Genomic DNA, 21,441 nt, shown 5'->3' on the forward strand with positions numbered 1-21,441 from the left:
AATCAACCCTAATATTTACTTTTCAAAATAATATGAAAAAAGTCTATTTTTTTGTCTTATTTTTCTGTGAATATGTAACAAATCCTTGAGCATTCCTGGGGAGCACTTTTTTCCCATTCTCAGAAAAAAATAGGTGCTAATACAGAACAAACATGGAAGTGGGGTTTGGCTCACAGTAAAGAACATTTCTTATAATGTTGAGAAGAAATCTCCAATGAAGTATCTCTCTATTGTGGAATCTGGAAGACAAAGAATAGGGAAATTTCTTCTTCTACCTCTAAGAAGACAGGCTGCTTCTTTTTTTTCCCACACAACCCATAATACTCTAAAACCTGCACAGGGGAAGAAGCAGATGGCATAGGGAAATACTTGCTAATCATAATTGTTGACCAAAAGTTTCAACAGCAAGAGATGCTAATATAAGAGTATTTAAAAGTGACTTATTGATTTAAAAGTTTAAGGCACTTAAAGCCAGTGTGTGTCCATTTTCCATGTGTACAAGAATAATGCCAATCTATCAGATTAATGATTCTGGTATAAATCTTAAATAACTTGCTAAAATACAAAACAAATACATAGATACCCTAAAATGTGTTGATATAGACACTTCTGTATTGTTATAACTACAATCATAATAGAGCGCCCACTGATAAGTGATTACTTCTTATTTTAAGCAGCATAGTAACACCAAGTCTTCCATTGCAACTCAGTTGAACTTAGGCTACAAAGAGCCAATTACAAAAACAGCACTCTAGAAAACTTAGTCTATGACTGTATTTTGGTATGTAAATGATTTGGGTTGATTTTTTGAAAGGTACTGAGTGCTTCCAAACTCCATCATTTTCATCTAAGATGCTAAACACAGATTTAAATGCCTAATTCTCAGCTCACACATTTAAAAATGTGACCAAATATTACTTTTCAGCTTTTATTTTTTATTCCAGCTGTTTGCTGGATTTATGTGTTTTGTCTGCTGAGATATGCACAACTCCATACAGAACTGTGACAATCCGAATGGGATTTCCTGGAATATACGGTGACTGGTTTTGGAATCTTATTTAACAGAGAAACACAGTATTAAACATAATTCTTCAGTTAATGAAAGTCGATTCAAAATGAATAAGCTAATCTGAAGAACTGTCATTTGTTCTGGGAATACACATTTTTCTAGGGCCAATAAACTGATAATATGCTTCCAAGCCTACTTCAGAGAGGGCTGTAGCAAAGCATAGAAAAAAAAACCATTGTTGCAAACTGCCATAAGAGCACATTGATGAGTATTTTCTACTAAAATAAACCTTCTGATGTCAGCAAATAAAATGGAATGCATGTCTAGTCTCCCAGTCTAGGTTTCATAAACGTAAGAATTTCACAGTTGATAAACTAATGGACTTTTAGGTAGAATTGCTGCCCATGCTGAATGTACAAGGACCACTTCACCCTGAATATTAATAAAGAAATTGTTAAGATAAAAAGATAGATAACAAGGGTGGGGTTTTGAAAAATCACTATTGGCTTAATTGAGAAAGCCCACCTCAGGGAATAAAAAAAGTGCAGTAATTTAGAATTCACTGAGGATGACTAGAAGCACTCATCCAATTACAAACATTTCATAGTAACATAGATTTTTAAGGCCAGAAAGGATTAATATTCCCACTCCCTCTGACTGGGAAAGGATGACACAGGCTGCAGATGTTCATTGAGGGGCTCCTGATTCAAACCCACAACTAGTAGCTGAGCTAAAACATATAATGTAAAAAATTACATATCTGATTTAGAGTCCTCTATCTGCAGTTAATCACCATTTACACTCACTGCAAATACGTTTGCCAGTTGTCCTCAAACACATCTTTTTTACAATGTCACATAAGCAGACTGAAAGGACCAGTTGATGTCAATCATAGTGTCATAGAATGGTTTGGGTTGAAAGGGACCTTTGAAGGCCATCTAGTCCAACCCCCCTGCAATGAGCAGGGACATCTTCAACTAGATCTGGTTGCTCAAAGCCCCGTCCAACCTGACCTTGAATGTTTCCAGGGATGGGGCATCTACCACTTCCCTGGGCCACCTGTTCCAGTGTTTCACCACTCTCATGGTAAAAAATGTCTTCCCTATATCTAGTCTGAATTTCTCTTCCTTTAGTTTAAAACCATCACCCCTTGTCCTATCGCTACACACCTTACTAAAAAGTCTGTCCCATCTTTCTTATAAGCCCCCTTTAAGTATTGAAAGGCTGCAACAACGTCTCCCCAGAGCCTTCTCTTCTCCATGCTGAACAACCCCAACTCTCTCAGCCTGTCCTCGTAGGAGAGGTGTTCCAGCCCTCGGATCATTTTCGTGGCCCTCCTCTGGACCCGCTCCAACAGGTCCATGTCTTTCTTGTACTGAGGTCCCCAGAGCTGGATGCAGTACTCCAGGTGGGGTCTCACCAGAGTGGAGTAGAGGGGCAGAATCACCTCCCTTGACCTGCCATACTTCTTTTGATGCAGCCCAGGGTGCAATTAGCTTTCTGGGCTGCAAGCACACATTGTGACTCATATCCAGTTTTTCATCCACCAGTACCCCCAAGTCCTTCTCTGCAGGGCTATTCTCAATCCCTTCATCCCCCAGCCTGTATTGATACTGGGATACTGTGCCCCGACCCAGGTGCAGGACCTTGCACTTGGCCTTGTTGAACCTCATGAGGTTCACATGGGCCCACTTCTTGAGCTTGTCCAGGTCCCTCTGAATGGCATTCCGTTCCTCAGGTGTATCAACCACACCACTCAGCTTGGTGTCATCTGCAAATTTGCTGAGGGTGCACTTGATCCCACTGTCTGTGTCACTGATGAAGGTATTAAACAGTACTGGTCCCAGTATGGACCCCTGAGGGATACCACTCATCACTGATCTCCATCTGGACATTGAGCCATTGACCACTACCCTCTGGATGCGACCATCCAACCAATTCCTCATCCACCGAACAGTCCATCCATCAAATCCACATCTCTCCAATTTAGCAAAGGATGTTGTGGGGGACCGTGTCAAAGGCCTTACACAAGTCCAGATAGATGACATCCGTAGCTCTTCCCTTGTCCACTGATGTAGTCACTCCATCATAGAAGGCCACTAGGTTGGTGAGGCAGGACTTGCCTTTGGTGAAGCCATGCTGGCTGTCTCGAATCACCTCCCTGTCCCCCATGTGCCTTAGCATGGCTTCTAGGAGGATCTGTTCCATGATCTTCCCAGGCACAGAGGTGAGGCTGACAGGTCGGTAGTTCCCAGGGTCCTCCTCCTTTCTATCCTTTTTAAAAATTGGTGCAATGTTTCCCTTTTTCTAGTCACCAGGGACTTCACCTGACTGCCATGACTTTTCAAGTATCATGGAGAGTGGCTTGGCAACTACATCAGCCAGTCACCTCAGACTCTGGGATGTATCTCGTCAGGTCCCACAGACTTATGTATGTTCGGGTTCCCCAGGTGGTCATGAACCTGATTTTCTCCTAGAGTGGAAGGGACTTTGCTCCCCCAGTCCCTGCCTCGAGGTTCATCCACTCGAGAGGTGTGGAAAGAGAGGTTGCCAACGAAGACTGAGGTAAAAAAGTTGTTGAGTACCTCAGCCTTCTCCTCATCTGTTGTTACCAATTTGCCAGTCATATTCATCAGGGGGTACACTTTCTTTGACCTTCCTTTTCTGGCTGACATACCTGCAGAAGCCCTTCTTATTGTTCTTTGCATCCTTTGCCAAGTTCAGCTCCAGCTGCGCCTTGGCCTTCCTGACCCCATCCCTACACAACCATGTAACATCCCTGTACTCTTGCCAGGGTACCTGTCCCTGCTTCCACTGCCTGTGCCTCTCTTTCTTGCTCTTTAGTTTGACCAGCAGGTCTTGACTTGTCCATGCCAGTCTCTTGCCTTCCTTTCACGGATTTCTTACACATGGGGATCGAGAGCTCTTGCACTCTATGGAAAGCATCCTTAAAGATCTGCCAACTCTGTTCTGCTTCCTTGTCCCTGAGCGCAGTTTCCCAGGGGGTCCCACTGACTAATTCCTTGAACAGCTGGAAATTTGCTTTCCTAAAATTCAGGCTCCTGACTTTACTCTTTGCCGATCTCATATCCCTCAGGACTATGAACTCCGCTAGTGCATGATCGCTGCAGCCCAGGCTGCCTCCAATCTTGATGTCTCTGATTAGCTCACTTGTGTTGGTGACCAACAGGTCCAGTAACACATCCCCTCTGGTAGGGCTGTCTATTACCTGGCCTAAGAAGTTATCCTCGATGCACTCCAGGAGTCTCCTGGATTGCCTATAACTCGCCGTGCTACTTTTCCAGCAGATGTCGGCATGGTTGAAGTCCCCCAGCAGAATGAGAGCCTGCGAGCTGCAGCTGAAGTAAGAAGGCTTTGTCAATAGGCTCCCCCTGATGGAGCAACCTGTAGTAAACACCGACCACAAGGTTCCCTTTGTTGCCTCAGTCCCTATTTCCTACCCAATAAGCTTTCAATCTGCTTGTGGCTATTCTGCAGAGACAGCTCTTCACAATTCATTTCTTGATGTAAAGGGCAACCCCGCTGCCCCTCCTTCCTCCCCTGTCCCTTCTGAACAGGCTGTAGCCATCAATAGCAGCGCTCCAGTCATGGGATTCGTCCCACCAAGTTTCTGTAATGGCAACTAGGTCGTAGCTTTCTAGCAACACACTGGCTTCCAACTCCTCCTGTTTGTTGCCCATGCTGTGTGCATTGGTGTAGAGGCACTTCAGCCGGGCTATTGGCCATGTAATCTTTTTAGAGGAACACCCCTTAATTCCTTTGAGGTGTTTCCCGGTTGGCTCCTATTCCCTCAGGAGCCCCTGGCTCCTCTCTGTAAAACTTCAAGTTTTGCTTGATGTTTTTGAAGACTTCATGCTTCAGTGTACTCAGCACCCAGCATGTCACAGAGCAACAGGCTGAGGGCCCTTGCTAGCACTCCGTCCCTCAAACCTTGGTGCATTGTCCCATGGCTTGTCATGGGTGAGCCTGATGTTATCTCCTTCCCCCTTCAAGTCTAGTTTAAAGCTCTGTCAATCAGCCCTGCTAGCTCATGAGCAAAGACCCTCTTCCCCCTTTAAGAGAGAAGAATCCCATCTGACTCCAGCAGGCCTGGTGTCATGTAGACCATCCTGTTATCAAAAAATCCAAAATTCTGTCAGTGACACCAGCCACAGAGCAATGTATTAATAGACTGGATCCATCTGTTTCTTCCAATATTGCTGCCCGCAACTGGAAGGATAGAGGAAAAAATTACCTCTGCTCTGGCTTCTCTTACCAACTGTCCCAAGGCCTGGAAGTCTCTTTTGATTGCCCTTGGACTACATGTTGCAGCTTCATCCCCACCCATACGGAAGAGCAATAATGGCTAATAGTCCGACGGCTGTACCAGGCTAGGAAGTTTCCTAGGGACTAGGAATTGCTAGGAATGCTGGGACAGAAGAATGCTCTAAAAATAGAAGCTCTGTTCATGGTAAGAATACAACAAATTTTAACTTTATGTACATGAGCATTCTTCAATTATAGACTATGCAAAATAAAGTAATTGCTATCTGATTATCTAATCTGCTCATCTATTTTTTTCTGAAATTTCTCTCACCTCCACAATGCTTCCACTTTACATCTCCTAGGTACTTTTTTACCCCCTTCCATGTCGCCTTCTTTCACAACATACCTTCAGTTTCCTCTTTGTAACTGTATCCTTCCCAAAATGACCCTACCTTCTAGGAGGAAAAATTCGTAGATCTTCCACACCATATTTCATATGCTCTCTCTTACCATTATATCTGTGTTTTCTATCCATATCAAAAACTGTCTGCAGGAGAGACCATCTTTTCTCTGTTAGATGTGTCTAACGAAACATGACCATACGTTTTGTTGGTGTTTAGGCAGTACTGCAGTGAATGAGTTATTCAAAACAGAGGATCGTAACAGTTTTGGCAAAAGAATAAAGTTCTCTGTGTTTACCCAGTTTCTTGTGCTTGATGGAAATTTAACAGTAAATGAAAACTTAATTGTTAGCCTTAATGAAAATGTAGTGATAGGTTTGCTAGGGCAAAATACAGTTTTATATGTGGCATACCTAAAAATGCATGAAAATGGGACCTCAGTTTCCAACCAGTTTGCTTTTTCATAAGTTAAAAAAAACAACTGTTTTTCTTTCCAAAAAGTTAGAGTAGAAAGATAAATCCTCTCTTCCCACCCCAGTAATCTTGAGGTATTCCTGAAAATGCATCATTTTTCTTGAATGAGATATTAAACTCATCAATGGAAGAATTTACCAACATTAAACTAGCTGAAGAAAATGAAAGATTTTGCAGGGGCGTGTAACAGAAACTTAAAAAATAAAAAGATCTGAGTTTTTAATATTTGATTTCAGGTCTACAGAGACAAGAAAGCACTGATCTGAATGCCCTTTACCTCCACTTTCTGTGAAAGCACATCCAGTGAAAGATAGATTAGAGATGGTTTGAAGTTAATTCTGTTGGTAGGTCTAGAAATAAAGTTCAGAAAAACAGTGCAAAATGCAAAGCAGGATAGCAGATATTCACTATGGAAATCAAACCATACTTCAGGACAGACAACTTCTTTTTCATCTTCCATGGCTTGTTTCGTAGTGTGGCAATTAGTTTCTTTTTTTCTTCGACCTCTTCTTTCAGCTTGGCCAGTTCTTCCTCTGTAATCGGCTCCTCCTCAGAGTCAGAATCAGAGCTTCAAACAAAAGCAGGAACAAAAACCATCACCAAAACTAAGAAAGGACAGAAGTTTTCACTGAAGCACATACTTGGTGTTAATTCTTGTTAACTTTGAGACCTAGGTAAATGCCTTCACTGTTGCACAGGAGGGAGGACACAGTTCACTTAGACTTGTTATTAATTTTAGTATGAAAGGCAAAGCCTGCACACAAAGTGCAGAGCTGCAGCTGAGCTAGCACTAAACACAGAGCATCCCATGGAGAGTGGGCAGTGCTCCTGGGGAAGTGTCTGACAGCCACTGATTTTTCCTGCAGAAGTAGCCAGCCTCCTAAGAATCCAACCCAAACTCACAATGGGCAAGTGAGGACACTATAACTGCAGTCATAAAAATGAACTTGTTTACCCCACTTCAGTGTGCCGCAGGAGAGAGAAGAGACACCACAGCCACAGCAGAGAAGCTTAAACACCAGATGACAGCCTGTCCACTGATCAAGGCAGTAACATTTCAGAGATGCGAAAGATTCAAAGCCACATTGCAGCAAGGCTGTGATGTGCCCTAGCACTCAGAGTAAGCAGGTGCAATAGCAATGGCATCTCCAGATGTGTTGTCTTTGTAATCTGAACTTCTTATCCATGCACTGGTTTGTAGTATTTTTGCAAAGCATTGCTGATTAATGCAATGTCCACTTTCCTAAAACCTGCAAAGATATCCTTTTCTGTGAGCAATCTTACATCTCATATAGTGGCATATAGCAAATCATTAACAACAGATGTTTCCTCTTCTTATGGCAGCAAACAGGAAAGTGATAAAAAGGAAATCATTCACTCTGACTTTCTGCCCTAAAAACCTGACAGTGATGACTACCACTGAGTGAGCTCTTAGTAAAAGCAGTTTGATGCATTTTTATTTGTTTCTTGTTGTGTTTTCTTTTGCCTTTTTTCTGTTTTGAATTTTTGAAAATGTACTTAAGGGTTTTTTTAAATAGTTTTCTAGTTTGTTTTTGGAAGTTCATTCAGACTTTATCAAGCAAGCAGTTTTCAGGCAGTTTTGCTTATAATTCACCTTTTTGAGAGTTTGATATTCAAAATCTGATGTCAAAGCTGAATGATTCATTACCTAAGTCACCTAATTGTATAGTTTCTATCCTCTGGATAACTAAAGAATTGTAAACTTTTTCTTCTACCAAAACCGATAACACAGCTGTAGTTAAAGATTTGTGGGACATACAGGTCAAAGGGTTTATCAGCAAGAATATTTATGAAACAAATTCAAAACAAACAAATATAATAAAAGCAAAATTCTTTTTGCAATACAGCAAAATACAAATTTCTCATTGGTCATCTACCTTTAGTTTTCATTAAATACACATCATTATAGTAAAAGCTACTGGAGATCAGTTTAAAAATTTCAGATGGGGAGGAAAGGAGAGGAGAGGAGAGGAGAGGAGAGGAGAGGAGAGGAGAGGAGAGGAGAGGAGAGGAGAGGAGAGGAGAGGAGAGGAGAGGAGAGGAGAGGAGAGGAGAGGAGAGGAGAGGAGAGGAGAGGAGAGGAGAGGAGAGGGGAAGAGAAGGAGAAGGAGAAGGAGAGGGAGACGGAGAGGGAAAGGGAAAGGGAAAGGGAAAGGGAAAGGGAAAGGGAAAGGGAAAGGAAAGGGAAAGGGAAAGGGAAAGGAGCTGTCATAGTTATCAGATGCCCTGCTGTTAAAGACTCAAGTGCTATTTATTGAAAAGACTGTCATTTCAGAAGGTTGAAGCCATCAGCCATAGAATTTCAGACTTCATGTGATAAAAACCAGTGCCACATAAAATATAAATCTACAGAAAAAAAGAGTGCTACTGAACCCCAGACATATTTGTGGTTATTCCGGTATTGTGATGGGCAAGTGGAGAACTATAGGAAAACTTAAGTCAAATGGATGAAGGTTAATAAAAAGATTTATGCATACAATTTTGAGGCATTATAATGCAGAAAGAGTCATGTCTTTAAGAAGAACAGAAGGATTAAAGGAGTCTGGTTTTGAGAGAACTTTAAATCCTTAGTTGTTACAATCAGCTGTTTTGCATTTTATAAAGCAGAGAGCAACGTGCCCAATATTAAGGATTTCCTTTGACAAAAGATTGCTGGGTTATGCAAAATTGAAATATGCAGTTTTACGAGACTGCAGTGAGAGTGGTGGGAAATATGAATGGTAGGAGCTAATGCAGTGAGTTTACTGAGGAAAGGAAGCTGAGCAGAACACAACAGGTAAAGTAGGGACAATATTGGCTCTTGTGCCCATTGCCCACTACTGCTTTATTTGTCTTTGCAAACACATCTCATCTTTCATTTTCACTTTCCTTTGGAAAACAATAAAAATTTCAAATTTCTAAGCATCTTTAAGAAATGAGTATTTTCAAGAGTGTTGAAGCCATTAGCCATAGAACACTACACAGGCAAACTTTATGCAATTACAGCAGATTTTTCCCTTAGCTCAAGTGGTTGAACACTGTGAGATTCAAGCCAGGAAATCATAATTCTGTCTTCTGCAACCGAAAATCTTAGCCTTTCATGAAAGGTTGTGATTCATACATTTGAAGGCCAGAAGGTTTCCCTGTGACCTTGAGGCTAACACAGAGCATAAATCATCACTAAGTAATTTCACATCAAGTCACCATCTTCCTTGGCTCCAATTCAATGCACACAATGCATCTTTTCCTAAGTCAGTAGAGCTCTTGAAATCACTGGCACTTATTTAAATCACACACATAATGAACTTGCTGATACTATTAATCTGTGTTTTGGTTTCGTGCCCATATTATACATCTGTGTTTTGGTTTTAGTTTCATCTCCTCTTTATGGATGTAATCTACTTTTCTCATTATTTTTGTAAAAGCCATTTTATAGAGGTAAAAATTAAGATGAAAATGTTTTCTTGGAGCTTGGATGTTTTCAGGGAGAAGACTGGTAGGACTTTAAGAGTCTAGAGTGACGAGTGAATAAGTTTGACTACATTTCTTCCCTGTTTTTTGGGAAAATTCTATTGTTTATTGATAATTCCCATAACATCCCCTGATATTTAGTGCTCTTCAGCAATATTTCTGATAGCAAAAAGATGCAGTGCCTCTACTGACTTAATCTTCCATGTACCTCTGCACTTTTGCATAAGCTTTATACTCTTGAGTAATACTACTAAAAATCAGTTGATTTGCTCACCTATAGACCTATACAGTAAAAACAGAAATTGCACAGGCTAGGCAGAATATAAGATTGCTTCTCTGAGGATTTGTAGCTCAGGTGACTGCCTACAGTTTCTATCTAAGACCAATCAGTCACAATTAGACAAACCAGTAAAGAACAAAATAGCTTTTCAACATAGGAATATCATAGATCTTCACAGTGAGACTATAAGGAGCAATTTACCATTAATATTTTTGGGATGATGATTATGAACAGTGTAGAGCGGGGCCTTGTCACACCCTCATTAACAGGTAGGAATCAACCACATCAACAACCAATAGCATCTAAGAGCAGAAGATTTAAAACTCACCCAGAAATAACTATTTTTGCCATGGAATTAATTACCCTGTGAAATTCACTACCAGAAATTAGCAGAGATCAAAATAATCAGGTTAAAAAAAAAAAAAATCAACACAGAGTTCATCTAGGGTTCTTTTATGTCCTTTACATAAAATAATTAGGGCATAAAGAGGTTTTCCTGATTTAGGTGAAAAGTAAGGGGGAGGAAGAGGGTAACAGCACCAGATTCTACTGATTTGTACTGTGACCTAGCAAAAAAGGGCAATGTTTGTAAAGGTTAGCAAAATCCACAATGACAGCAGCAAATACAATATTATCTCCCTGTGGAATGATATCACTTTCAATTCTACTTTTCTTTTTGGTTTGGGTTTTTTCATTTTTTTTCTTTCTCAACTTCTTATTTTACTCTTATCATGCTTTTTCATGCTGAAATATCTTGGCAATTAAAAATTGCATCAGCAAGATGTACTTTTAAACAGTACATAGCATTTGTTGTGATATGTCCCCATGGACTTGCTAGACAGGCTATATTTCTATGCTGTCACCGTTCTCTTCTGTCCTGAAGGTCTGCAAATCCTTTATCTGAATCACAGCTGAACTGATGACCAGCCTATTTTCCTTTGTTCTTACATTATTTTCATTTTTCTTCTAAAAATCTTCTACAATATTCATATGTTTATTACTCTGCAATCTTGTCAATTGGTCTCCTAAAAGTTTAAAAATATAATGTTCTTGAGGTATCTTCCAGAGCATCCCCAGTTTTTCCTCAAATGTTATGCTTATTACTTCAAGAACAAAGTCTTGATCCAGGTAGCAATTACTAATTATTTAGTCCAAACATATGTATTTCAATGTTAAGAACTTCAGAAGACAATGAAAAACATTGTGCCCTCATTCAATTTTATATTTTCAGTGGTCTTTTTTTAATTAATGCTCAATAAATGTTTACAATGGAAGACAATAGTAAGCAAAGGAACATGGATTGACACATTCAGGACTGTTGTTATTTGAGTACAGGAAATTGCACAGGGGGGTATAATTGGCACCATAGTGAAGTGCCAGCACAAAGAAAGATTTTAGGCATTCTTGTAGGGAAGGGAAATGAAGTAGAAGTATATTGAAATGGGATCATAGACAAATTAATGCAATAGCATGTCTCACTGTATTTTTTCTTTCCTTTGACTCCTTGATGTGCTCTCCAGTGATGCCTTTGGGAACACAAACAGCTGTAGCAAGTGCTGAATGGAGGAAGGGGAATCTCTCTCTCTCTCCACTGAGATAAGCATGCCTAGCTCCATTTGCTCCATTATACACCATTCCCAGGGGTTTTTTCCTTTCATTAGCATGAGAAGGGACAGGCAGCAAGAGAATGTCAGGATGGCAGAAAAACATAAAATAATTTTCTGAAGTGCTCTGTGTCAGTGGGGTCTCCCAAAGACCCAGGTTGCATTGAATGCTTTGGAAAAGTGAACGGTAATATTTCAGACAGAGTGAGCGGGAGACAGACTGGAAAATCCCATCTCAGTCCTTGGTTCTGGGTTCTTGAAATTTTGGCACTGATCTTTTATAAAAAGCTGGCTCAAACCTGGCTGGGAAACAAGAACTCATTCTTGTGAAAAGTGGCAAGATTTTAGTTCTGCACTGGAAGTAAAACTAGACCTTGGGTCTTTGGAGGGTTATCAGCTTGTGGTTTGGTGGATTTTAGTTTTGGGGAAAGGAAAAAGCAAGAGACATCTCACCTGTTATCACCTCTCTCTGTTATTAGCTCCCCTTCTCTGTCATTTTCACTCCCTTTCTCCAGAGAACGGCTCATAAACTTAAGATATTTACCTACAATAAGGGTCACCTTGGCTTGAGTTCCAGTTCCGCCTGACCAGATTTTACCTAATCCTCAGAGTATCAGTAGTCCCAGAAAGGTCTGGCTGGTCATTTCCCAAGGTTCCACCGTGGACCCGTGACAAACACCTGACTTCTTTCCACCAAAGTGGATATGGCTTTGTGGAAAGTTTCCATTTCACTCAGCCAGCATTTCCTCACTGCAGGAAAAAAAAAATATCTGTCCAGCTCTAATTGGGCTGTAATGAGTAAGGGAGTCATACTGACTCTTGGTATTTCACAGCTATAAATGAAAGCAGGTTTTATGTAAGATAACCATGATTTTATATTAAAAAAAAATAATTTACTGAATTACCCAGATCCTGATTTCTTTTTGTCTTTTTTCTTCTTGTTAGTCTTCTCTTTTTTCCCTTTCTTATCAGGCTTTTTGTCCTGTTTCTTCTCATTTTTGCCTTTCCCACTTTTACCCCCTTTCTCATCTTCTTCATCTTCACCATCTTCCTTGGATTTCTGATTTGCCTGGTTCTTCCTGGCTTTTGCAGGATCCCCATCAGAATCACTGCCTTCATTTCCAGCTGCTCGTCCCCGTCCTCTACGGTTTCTGTGTCTGCGATGCTCAGCTCTCCTTATCCCATCTTCGTCATCCTCATCCTCCTCACCACCACGCCTGGCTCTCCCTCTGCCATGTCCCCTTCTGGTTCTTGGTGTTGCTCTCTTCCCCTCTTTATCTGTGATGGAGGAAAAAAAAATACATGAGAGAAGGCAGTATGTTAGAAGGAGACCTTTCCTCCTCCTTCATTCATATAGATAATCAGAAAACATCTGAGTGTAGCCTCAAAGTAATCCACACTACTGACCTGTTCCTTTAACATTTTCTTCATTCTGAGCTGCACTGCCTTCTTCATTGCCAACATCACTGCCATCTGTGGAGTGAAAACAAAGGCCAGTGCATGTGAAGTGTGTATCAGTCATTAGGAATGCAGGGGTTTTAAGAAATTCTTGGCAATTACTGCATTGTACTCCCTTACAGCATTTCACAAACCCAGCTTTTTGGAACATGGCAAATAGTTTTCAAGAAATAAAATGAAGACAGAAAAAATAGTTACACTTTCCTTCAGCACTCAAATAAGTGAGCCCCAAAGTGATGCAATGAAGAACTCCCTCTCATGGAAGATGTAGGACAGGAGGACCCTCAAAAAGAAACACGATTTGAGGAACAATTTGAGGTTGTTCCTACAATTTGAGGAAAAGAACAAGGAAGATGAAAATGCTTCTCAGGTAATTCTCAGATATTTTCTTAAACTTGTGAAAGATAAGCACTGGCTGAGATTAAAGAAGATTAAAAGAATTGTCTTCCAGTTTGACTGACTGGAGAGCATGAAGCTTCATAGCTGCAGCATGGCTGAAAAGCGCAGTCCCAGAAGAAAGAGGAGACGTACTCTCAGTTCCAGCAACCAAATCTCTAAGCATAGTGACAAAAGTTGACCCAGCTCACTTGTATGCTGTACCACAGTCCTCTTCTACCACTCAGGAGATGGTAAAAACATCGGAGACTCTAGAGAGAGCCTATTTACAGAAGCAAGTAGTATTTCCGTTCAGAAACGTCTTTGCTTTGGGTGGATCTCTTGCTTAAGTTTTTCAGTCTCAGTAAGTTCAATAAGAGATACTGTCTCTGCTACCCATCAATAACCAGGAAAGTATCCAATTCATTTGCCTGGTACACTTTGAAACTGGGATCATGCATATATAGAGAAGAAAGAAAAATACTCCTCTCTTTCATACACATTATATCCATCATAATATTTAATTAATATGCTCTCTGCAAATATTGGTAGCACATTATTTAACAGGTCACTCCTGAAACTGCCTGTGGTATTCACCAGCAATGGCTCTTCAGAAGCAATCCAACTACTACCTGAAAAACCAGGAACTAAGAGGCTAATAGGCTAATAGGAACTTAAGCTTGTACCTGTGGGACAGCACTTGAGACACATCAGTGAAATATATAGCAATATGTGGTAGTAGGAGATTAATGAGAAGACTAAGAAATATTACCATAAATAGAAATAGGCAGCTGTCATTCCACTCCTATATACCATGTATGTTCCAGATGTATGTTGTCTAATTTGCCCTCTGTACAGACAGGACAGGTGACATGTCATGATCATGTCATATTTGCATTTTTCAGGCTAGAAGTTATCTCCTTCTTCCCTCATCTGTAATACTTCTGAATTTTTCTTTATCTCCTGTCTTTCTCCACCCATTCCCTAGTTCCCTAGTTCCTTTTATAAGTTTTATTAAGCCATTAGTGATTCATTGAAAATTTATACACAAATTGATTTATGTAGGGACTGCTGTAGCTAACTATCAGGCACAACTTCTTAGCTTTACCCAGTATCAAAGAAAAGCAGTAAAATATGTAAGGCTGCAAACAAGAAGGAATCTAGGGTCTTGTTTCACTGTGTGCAATAATGTGCAAAGGGTTATTATCCAGAATTTGATAGGCATTTTAAAACTGGGATATATGTAGGGAGTCTAATTTCCCTCCACAAAACATTTCATTGTAATTATATTTTCTATCATTTCCACAGCATCTGCACAACAATTTTTTAAGACTATGCAAAAATGTCATCATTCACTATCATCAGTGGAATGTGAAAATAAGTGCTCCTTTGTTCTGTTTGGACATATGCCTTCTGCTGCTGACAGTAACAGGATCTCCATTTGACAAAGATCATTACGTTGCTATTGAAAGCTTGCAGAGATGAAGACAGACACTTCTAAAGAGATACTTTGCATGCAACAATAGGGCATGGTGTTTTATTGCAGCTAATGCTTTTGCTTATCTCCTCCAGCCAAACAGAAATTCCCAGGGAAGCACTTTAATGGTACAAGATTGGCCTCACTGCAGATTCTGTTGAGCACATACAACAAGCAAACAGATGGAGGTTTATCGTATATACTGAAACACACATTAGCAGTGAAAGTGTATCGTGCTCAAGTTGACATCATATTGACATAATAGTGAAAGTGACAATGGACTGTGCAACACAGAGGCTTAAGCAGGGCAGAAGGTAGCTGTTGGGGTTTAATTAATTCTAATAGCATACGGGTAACAAATGCACTAGTCTGAACCCAACACTTCAGGTAAAATAAAGTGTTAAACTAATTAATAGATTTCAGGCTGCTTGAAGAAAGTAGTGGGAACATTGCTAGAGGGGAGTGTATCTAAATAGTGACTCCTGCATGGTTATGTCTTTTTTTAATCTAAATGCTCAGGCACATGAGTGATAAAGAAAAAGTTTTTAAAGTACTTAAGAAAAAGCATAAAATCAAACAGAAGTATATATTGCCACAAAACAAGCCTAGAAAAAATGACCAGTGATTACATGGAATCATGCAACTAGAAGAGTAGTGGGTACTACAGACATACCGAACAAGCACAAGTGCAGCTTCAAGTTATTTCTGCAAAAATTTAAAACTATAGCTGCAAACTCAACTTCAGAACACTCCTGTCTCCACAGCCCCATGCTCATAGAGGGATGAAATGTGTTGATATGAAGACTGTTAGAGGTTTGTCCTTCTCATTCTGGTGTATCCACAAAACAAGAGATCTCTCCCAGGTCTTGGGGTATGATGCAGAAAGCATTGTGCTAGAATTTATTTTTAAAAGAATCTGGAAGCCAAGGAGGACTCTCCAATCCTCCAATTTCCTCGCACTCTACTTGCATGTCGTGAGCTGTCTCACTAGCATAAAAGCTGAAGCTCAGGGTAGAACTAAAAGATATTCACTTGTGTCAGCTGTGATAGCAGTTGGTGCTGCTTAGGAGGAACAAAGTTGCTGAGGAGGGGGGATGAAGGAGCTTTACCACCCCTGAGGTCTGTCCTGAACAGCATATATGCATGAGTTCATGTAAGCTACATAGCCACCCCACACTGCACCCACATTACAGCTATCCCCAGAGACTTGTAATTCAGATAAGCTGTATTAATAATTGTCTTTTTGTGTTTGGGGGTTTTGCACATGTCATTAAAAGACCAATGTTGTTAGTTGGTTGGGTATTTGAGCAATAAGAGATAAATAATCATTACAGTGTTTATTATTATTAGAAAGCTATTTCAGGTCATTAACTCTGTAATACTTTTCAAAGAGGAAAGCAAGAGGCTAGGCAGCTCATAACTCAGCACTTTAGCTGCTTGTGGCAAACCCTGTCTTACTGAATTATTGGAGAAGCATTTCAATGTTACACAAATTACATTTCATGGTGACACTAAATCTAGATGCAGTTTAGCACTAAATTTAAATGTTTTCCTATGTAATTCTCTATGTTTCACAACATAGAGAAACAACAGAGTGCATTCCTCAGGCACTGTATTATCATCCTATAGGAAAACTGAAGAACATTTTTGATGTTCTGGTTTGTTAAAATAGAAATGTATAGTCTTTGATGCAGAAACAAAATCATCACTATGTGCGATCCTTTTAGGTTTATATACTTGCCTTCTGCTTTTTTAAACAGATCTTTGTGTGATCCCACTTATCAAAAGGTCAGTGAATCGTCCACTAAAGTCAACTAAGCCTCACTAAAGCACTGTCTAAAATTACTCATAGTTCCAGAAAAGGGTTGATAGGACCTCATTTCTTCACGGTATTAATATTCATAGGGCTAATATAATGTTATTAGGCTTTTAGTCAGCTAACTTGAGTTTATGTGACCCAGAGCAAACTATTGCTCAGCTGTTACATCTTCCAGGATACATCATCCTGCCCTAATGATATATATATCATTAGGTATATTTGGAGCTATAGTCCATAACTCCTTATGCTCCAGGAAACCCAATCACTTTCTGTGTTTTTTTTTTTTTTCTACAGTAGTTTAAGGAAAACTTTCTCATCTTTCTAGACTAAGGGCAGGGAAAGTGTAATCTGAGTAAGCTATCATTTTACTTGAAGTCTTATTTCTGTTTTAGACTATAGCCACAAATGAGCCAACAAGACTAAAGGAGGGCATCCTGAATATGGGCTCAGACTAACCTGCAAGTCAGAGACTGCAGTGAAGACAGAACATCAGACAGCTCAGGAGAGAGCTCAAAATGTTGATGTGTTGGCTGGTGAGGAAATCAAGGACAGAAAAACAATGTATAAAACCATGGGAGTCTTTGCTATATGAGGTGGGCATTTAGCAGATTGTGGGGGCTGTTGTAACCTTCCCTTATTTTCCCAAGTTTTTGGTACACCACTTATCAGAGGGTACTACTTAGATTTTATGTTTTGGGGTTTTTTTAAACTCGTCTTATACTGACAAAGTTTCCTTCATTTTCCACTGTGAGAGGGATAATGATTCTCGGAACTACCCCGTAAAATATGGCCCACTGTTGCAGTATTACTGTTCACATTACTACTATGTAAAACTGACTGCTGCTAAGCAATTGTCCATGCTGGTGCCATAAAAAAAATTCAGTGGTATGCAAAGTAATCCGTAATTCAAAAAATGCTATCAGACTTCTTCTGTATGTTATAAAATAAATTTCTACTTTATTAATTAATTGTCAAGCCAATGAAATGGATCATATGCAGATAGAGCCTTGCAAGCAATTATTGTGTCTTCCTCTGGACTGGATCGTACTGGACTTTTTTCAGTGCCAGAAAGACATCAGCCTAGATAGCTAACAAACTTGGTGTCCAACATGTAGAAATGTCAGCAAGGCAAGATCATATTAGCCAACAAATGCACCTGAAGTATTAGTCAAAAAGAATAGGAAGAGTTGTATAATATTCAATTCTAGGTATTTACATATGTTTCCATACTATTCTTTCTGATCATGTAAATATGACAGTGTCCCACAACATTTCTGTGATGATAAATATCACTAGAAGTAACAGCTGTGAAACACACCAGAAACACTATACCAAGATCTCACAGAAAGTCTATGGCAAGAGTGAATTGGTGCAGACTTCAACAGCCAAGATTTGAGACCTTAATACTATAGACCCCATCCTCTTAGTGTATTTCCAAACATTGAGAAAAACAGCTTGGCTGACCTTGGGCACAGGAGAAGGGGACTTGAAACACAGAAATTACAAATAAAAGTTACATTTATAGAACAATCAGAACACCTAGTATTTGAGACCAGGCTTGATTTTTCTTCTATGTTTTTCCCAGTTAGTGTTGCAATTTTTTCTTCCAACAGACTAAAATAAAAATCACAACCTAAAAAAATATCCTGTCCAGCAATAGCTATGAATTTATGAAGCAAAGTAATAATTCCTATTCCGTTACATTCACACTAGCAAATACAGTGCTTATTTTTCTGCACCTGAATCGGCAAGGTTGTAAATACTAAGGTAGGCAGAATATTTATAATACAATATGATAAAGCCACTAGTGTCTTAGAAGACTTATTAGTCTTAATGTATGTGCTGTGGCCTGCACAATTCTTACACCCAAAGAGTTTCCAGAAGTTGCCTGAGGGACAATAAGCTTTCCCACCTTTCCCTACCTATGCCAGACAAAGACCTAACCATGTAGTGCTTTGTCCTACCCAAGACCAGAGATCTGACAAGCTTGCAGGACCCATTGGTTACTGTAATAAAACAACAAGGAGAAACCACGTTTGCACTGTGTCTTCATCACACAGTTGGCTTGATGGTCGGCAATTTTTCATTTTCATTGCAGCCTTTACTGCAAGAATTAGGATCAGAATATTAATTGTCCAATGCATTCTGGAAAGTGTGAGACTGCAGTAAATAATACCAATCTGACCTTTTCAAGTTCTGAAAGGTGATTTACTTAGTTTATTGTAATTCATTCACAGTACTGTTAGCATGGGAAAAGCACGTGTTAATATGGAGAAAACAGTTTATGTTCAAGTTACAAATGTCGCATTCTTAGTGGATCTGAAGTCAATTGTATCTTTGACTACATCCTGAGAAGACAGCTCTTTTAAGGCTGATACCTACAGCTGACCAGCTCACCACAGATTCTGTTTATTATTTTTAGAGGATAATAGGTACTTTCCATCTGATCTCTTTTAAACATCCAATCTGAAGATTTGTGCCCTAAGTCTTCTTTTCCTGTATGAGAAGCCTAGAACAATGAATTCATATTCATGAACTCAGTGTAATGAACCATATATGTCCTACTATCATAGATTTTGCAGAAGACATGTTATGAAACAAGAAGAACGGCCAAACCAGGTCTTCACTAGAGCTAAAGATATCAAAAAGCAAAAATGTATGGCCCTAGACTGCATTTTTGCAACTGCTGGTGTGGTCCATTCTTTGCAAGAATATTCCTCAGGACAGTCAGCAATGATGAAGCAAAACCTCCTGTAAAGAAATTGCAACTAGATTAGTGCCTGAGTTCTGTGCTGACTAACTCCAGCCCTTGGAACATTTTAAGTCAAAAGTGGACTCAGAACCGCATTCTGAAGGGGTCTTATAGTTACTTATAGTGGCGCTCCAGCTCTTTAAGTCTTCTTAAATCAAGACTGAGTCTTGAATTTACTCACATGATCTCATCTCCAAATATACTCATAGCTGTCATTAAGGTAGTTAGATTTTATTATAAATTATGTACAGGATAAATTTTCATGCAAAATGTGTCAAAGAGTGATCATGATTCTGCAACCTAAAGACGAAGATGTGTGGTTTTTATTCAACATGGGAATGCTAACCTCTGTACTTTGAATGAGTAATAAAGTCACTGAATCAGAAGATAAGTCAATTCAGTCAGATATCTGCAAGTAGAAGGCAGATGTTTACAGTGAACTTAGAACCTTGACATTCTAAGAATTTGTTCATTAGAATAAATGTTCGTGCTCATTTTGTTTCTTATTCAGATGAAAATTCTGCTGAAGCTGGTAAGTATTTTGCCTATGCTATATGAAATTCTGTGCTTCTCTCATGTTAAAATAAGCTCCATTAGCATGTACTGCTTGAAAATTAAATTGGTCAGTAAAGGGACTTGTAGAAAAAACTGGTGGCCAAAAACAATGAAGGTGCTCAGAAAACAAAAGGAAAGAAAATAGGATGGACTCTTAAAATGAACTATATGTTCTATTCTGCAAAATACTAAGCAGTCCTTTCTGATATTTTCTATGGAAGCAGAACCCATTTTATTACTATCGCAGGTTACAAGTGTGGATTAAAAATATAGAAAGCACTGTTTAGTAGTACCAGCCCTGGTACTTAACAAGATCTAATTAACTCCTTCAGAAACCAGTCTAGAATAAGGTCCCTGGCAATTTTCTTCCATGCTGAAGATCAGAAATGTCATGCTTGTTCTATACAAAAAAGATCCATATTTTGCAAAGAGGAATATTGCCCATGAGAACTGAAAGCACTTCCCATACCAAATAATTGCCCTGTGCTTTGCCAGAACAAGCCATTAGGTGTTACCATCCTACAAAAACATTTCTTACACCCAGAACAGTGCAGTATCAGTATAGAAATATAGTTAATCTTACTATGAAGAATGTTTGGCATTTCATACCAAATACTGAAAGCAATAACAAAAAGAGGCATTGCCTTTGTGCAGCTTACAGAACCCACAAAATACCCTTGTTTTCTTAATCTTCTGTATAAACTACACATAAATGTAAGACAATTAACAAGGCTGTGGTTGCACCCTTTTGATTTACTAACCAGTAGAAAGCCACACTGCCATGCTACTACTAGCGAACTTACACAGCAAAGTTGCTTTCAAAAGCCAAGTAAAATACATTTCTGAACAAAAGGTAATGAATTATGACAAAGGAGATTTTGTATTAGAAAGAACAAGAAGAAAAGAAAACTTGCACACTGTTGAGCTACATGCAGAAAATGAGTATGTGCTTAAGATGCATAATTAGAGTTGTAATTACCATTTCCTTCAATGGTGGTTGGCTTTTCATGTTTAGGCATCGTGACTGTATTTTACAGGGCTGCTCCAGCTGCTACCTGTATAAGAGATCATCTGAAGGGTGAGTGGTTCAAGATGAAGTGTACCACATCAACATCATCTTGTCTGTTACTGAATGGATGGTGCTGGTGAAGTTTCACTGACTGAAATATAAGAAGATACTAATTTCCTAAGTGATTAATCTTTCATGAATGTTTAGTTTACTATTTAGGGTTGGCATGCTAGGGTCAAAAGAATGGAAGAAGTTGTTCACCTTCTTTATTATTATTACTGAAAAAAAAAAAACCCTCTCCTGCAATGTACTTACTTATGACTAACACTAATGTTTAAATGCTCAAGTGCCTTACTGAGCAAAGATGTTGCACATTGTCCACTCAGGCACACTCTGATGCTGTATACAGGTCTACACTTCAGCATGTGGAGGACATTATGTGGATTTTTTTTTTCTCATGAAAAACAGCTTTTACCTTAGACATATTTAAA

The 21,441-nt window shown here is 39.4% G+C and overlaps 1 protein-coding gene across 1 annotated transcript in view; it reads right to left on the bottom strand.

Moving 5' to 3' along the window:
- TMC1 (transmembrane channel like 1) overlaps positions 1 to 20,960 on the bottom strand; it is a 72,757-nt gene extending 51,797 nt beyond the window's left edge. The window contains exons 1-4 of the mRNA XM_072859779.1: positions 20,921 to 20,960; positions 12,913 to 12,978; positions 12,411 to 12,783; positions 6,578 to 6,718 (exon numbers count right to left, since the gene is read on the bottom strand). Of these exons, the coding sequence (XP_072715880.1) occupies positions 6,578 to 6,718; positions 12,411 to 12,783; positions 12,913 to 12,978; positions 20,921 to 20,960 (620 nt within the window). The remainder of the gene's footprint in view (positions 1 to 6,577; positions 6,719 to 12,410; positions 12,784 to 12,912; positions 12,979 to 20,920) is intronic.
- Between the last annotated feature and the right edge of the window lie 481 nt (positions 20,961 to 21,441).

The sequence above is a fragment of the Ciconia boyciana genome, chromosome 4 (assembly GCF_034638445.1).
Source record: "Ciconia boyciana chromosome 4, ASM3463844v1, whole genome shotgun sequence".
Lineage (NCBI taxonomy): Eukaryota > Metazoa > Chordata > Aves > Ciconiiformes > Ciconiidae > Ciconia > Ciconia boyciana.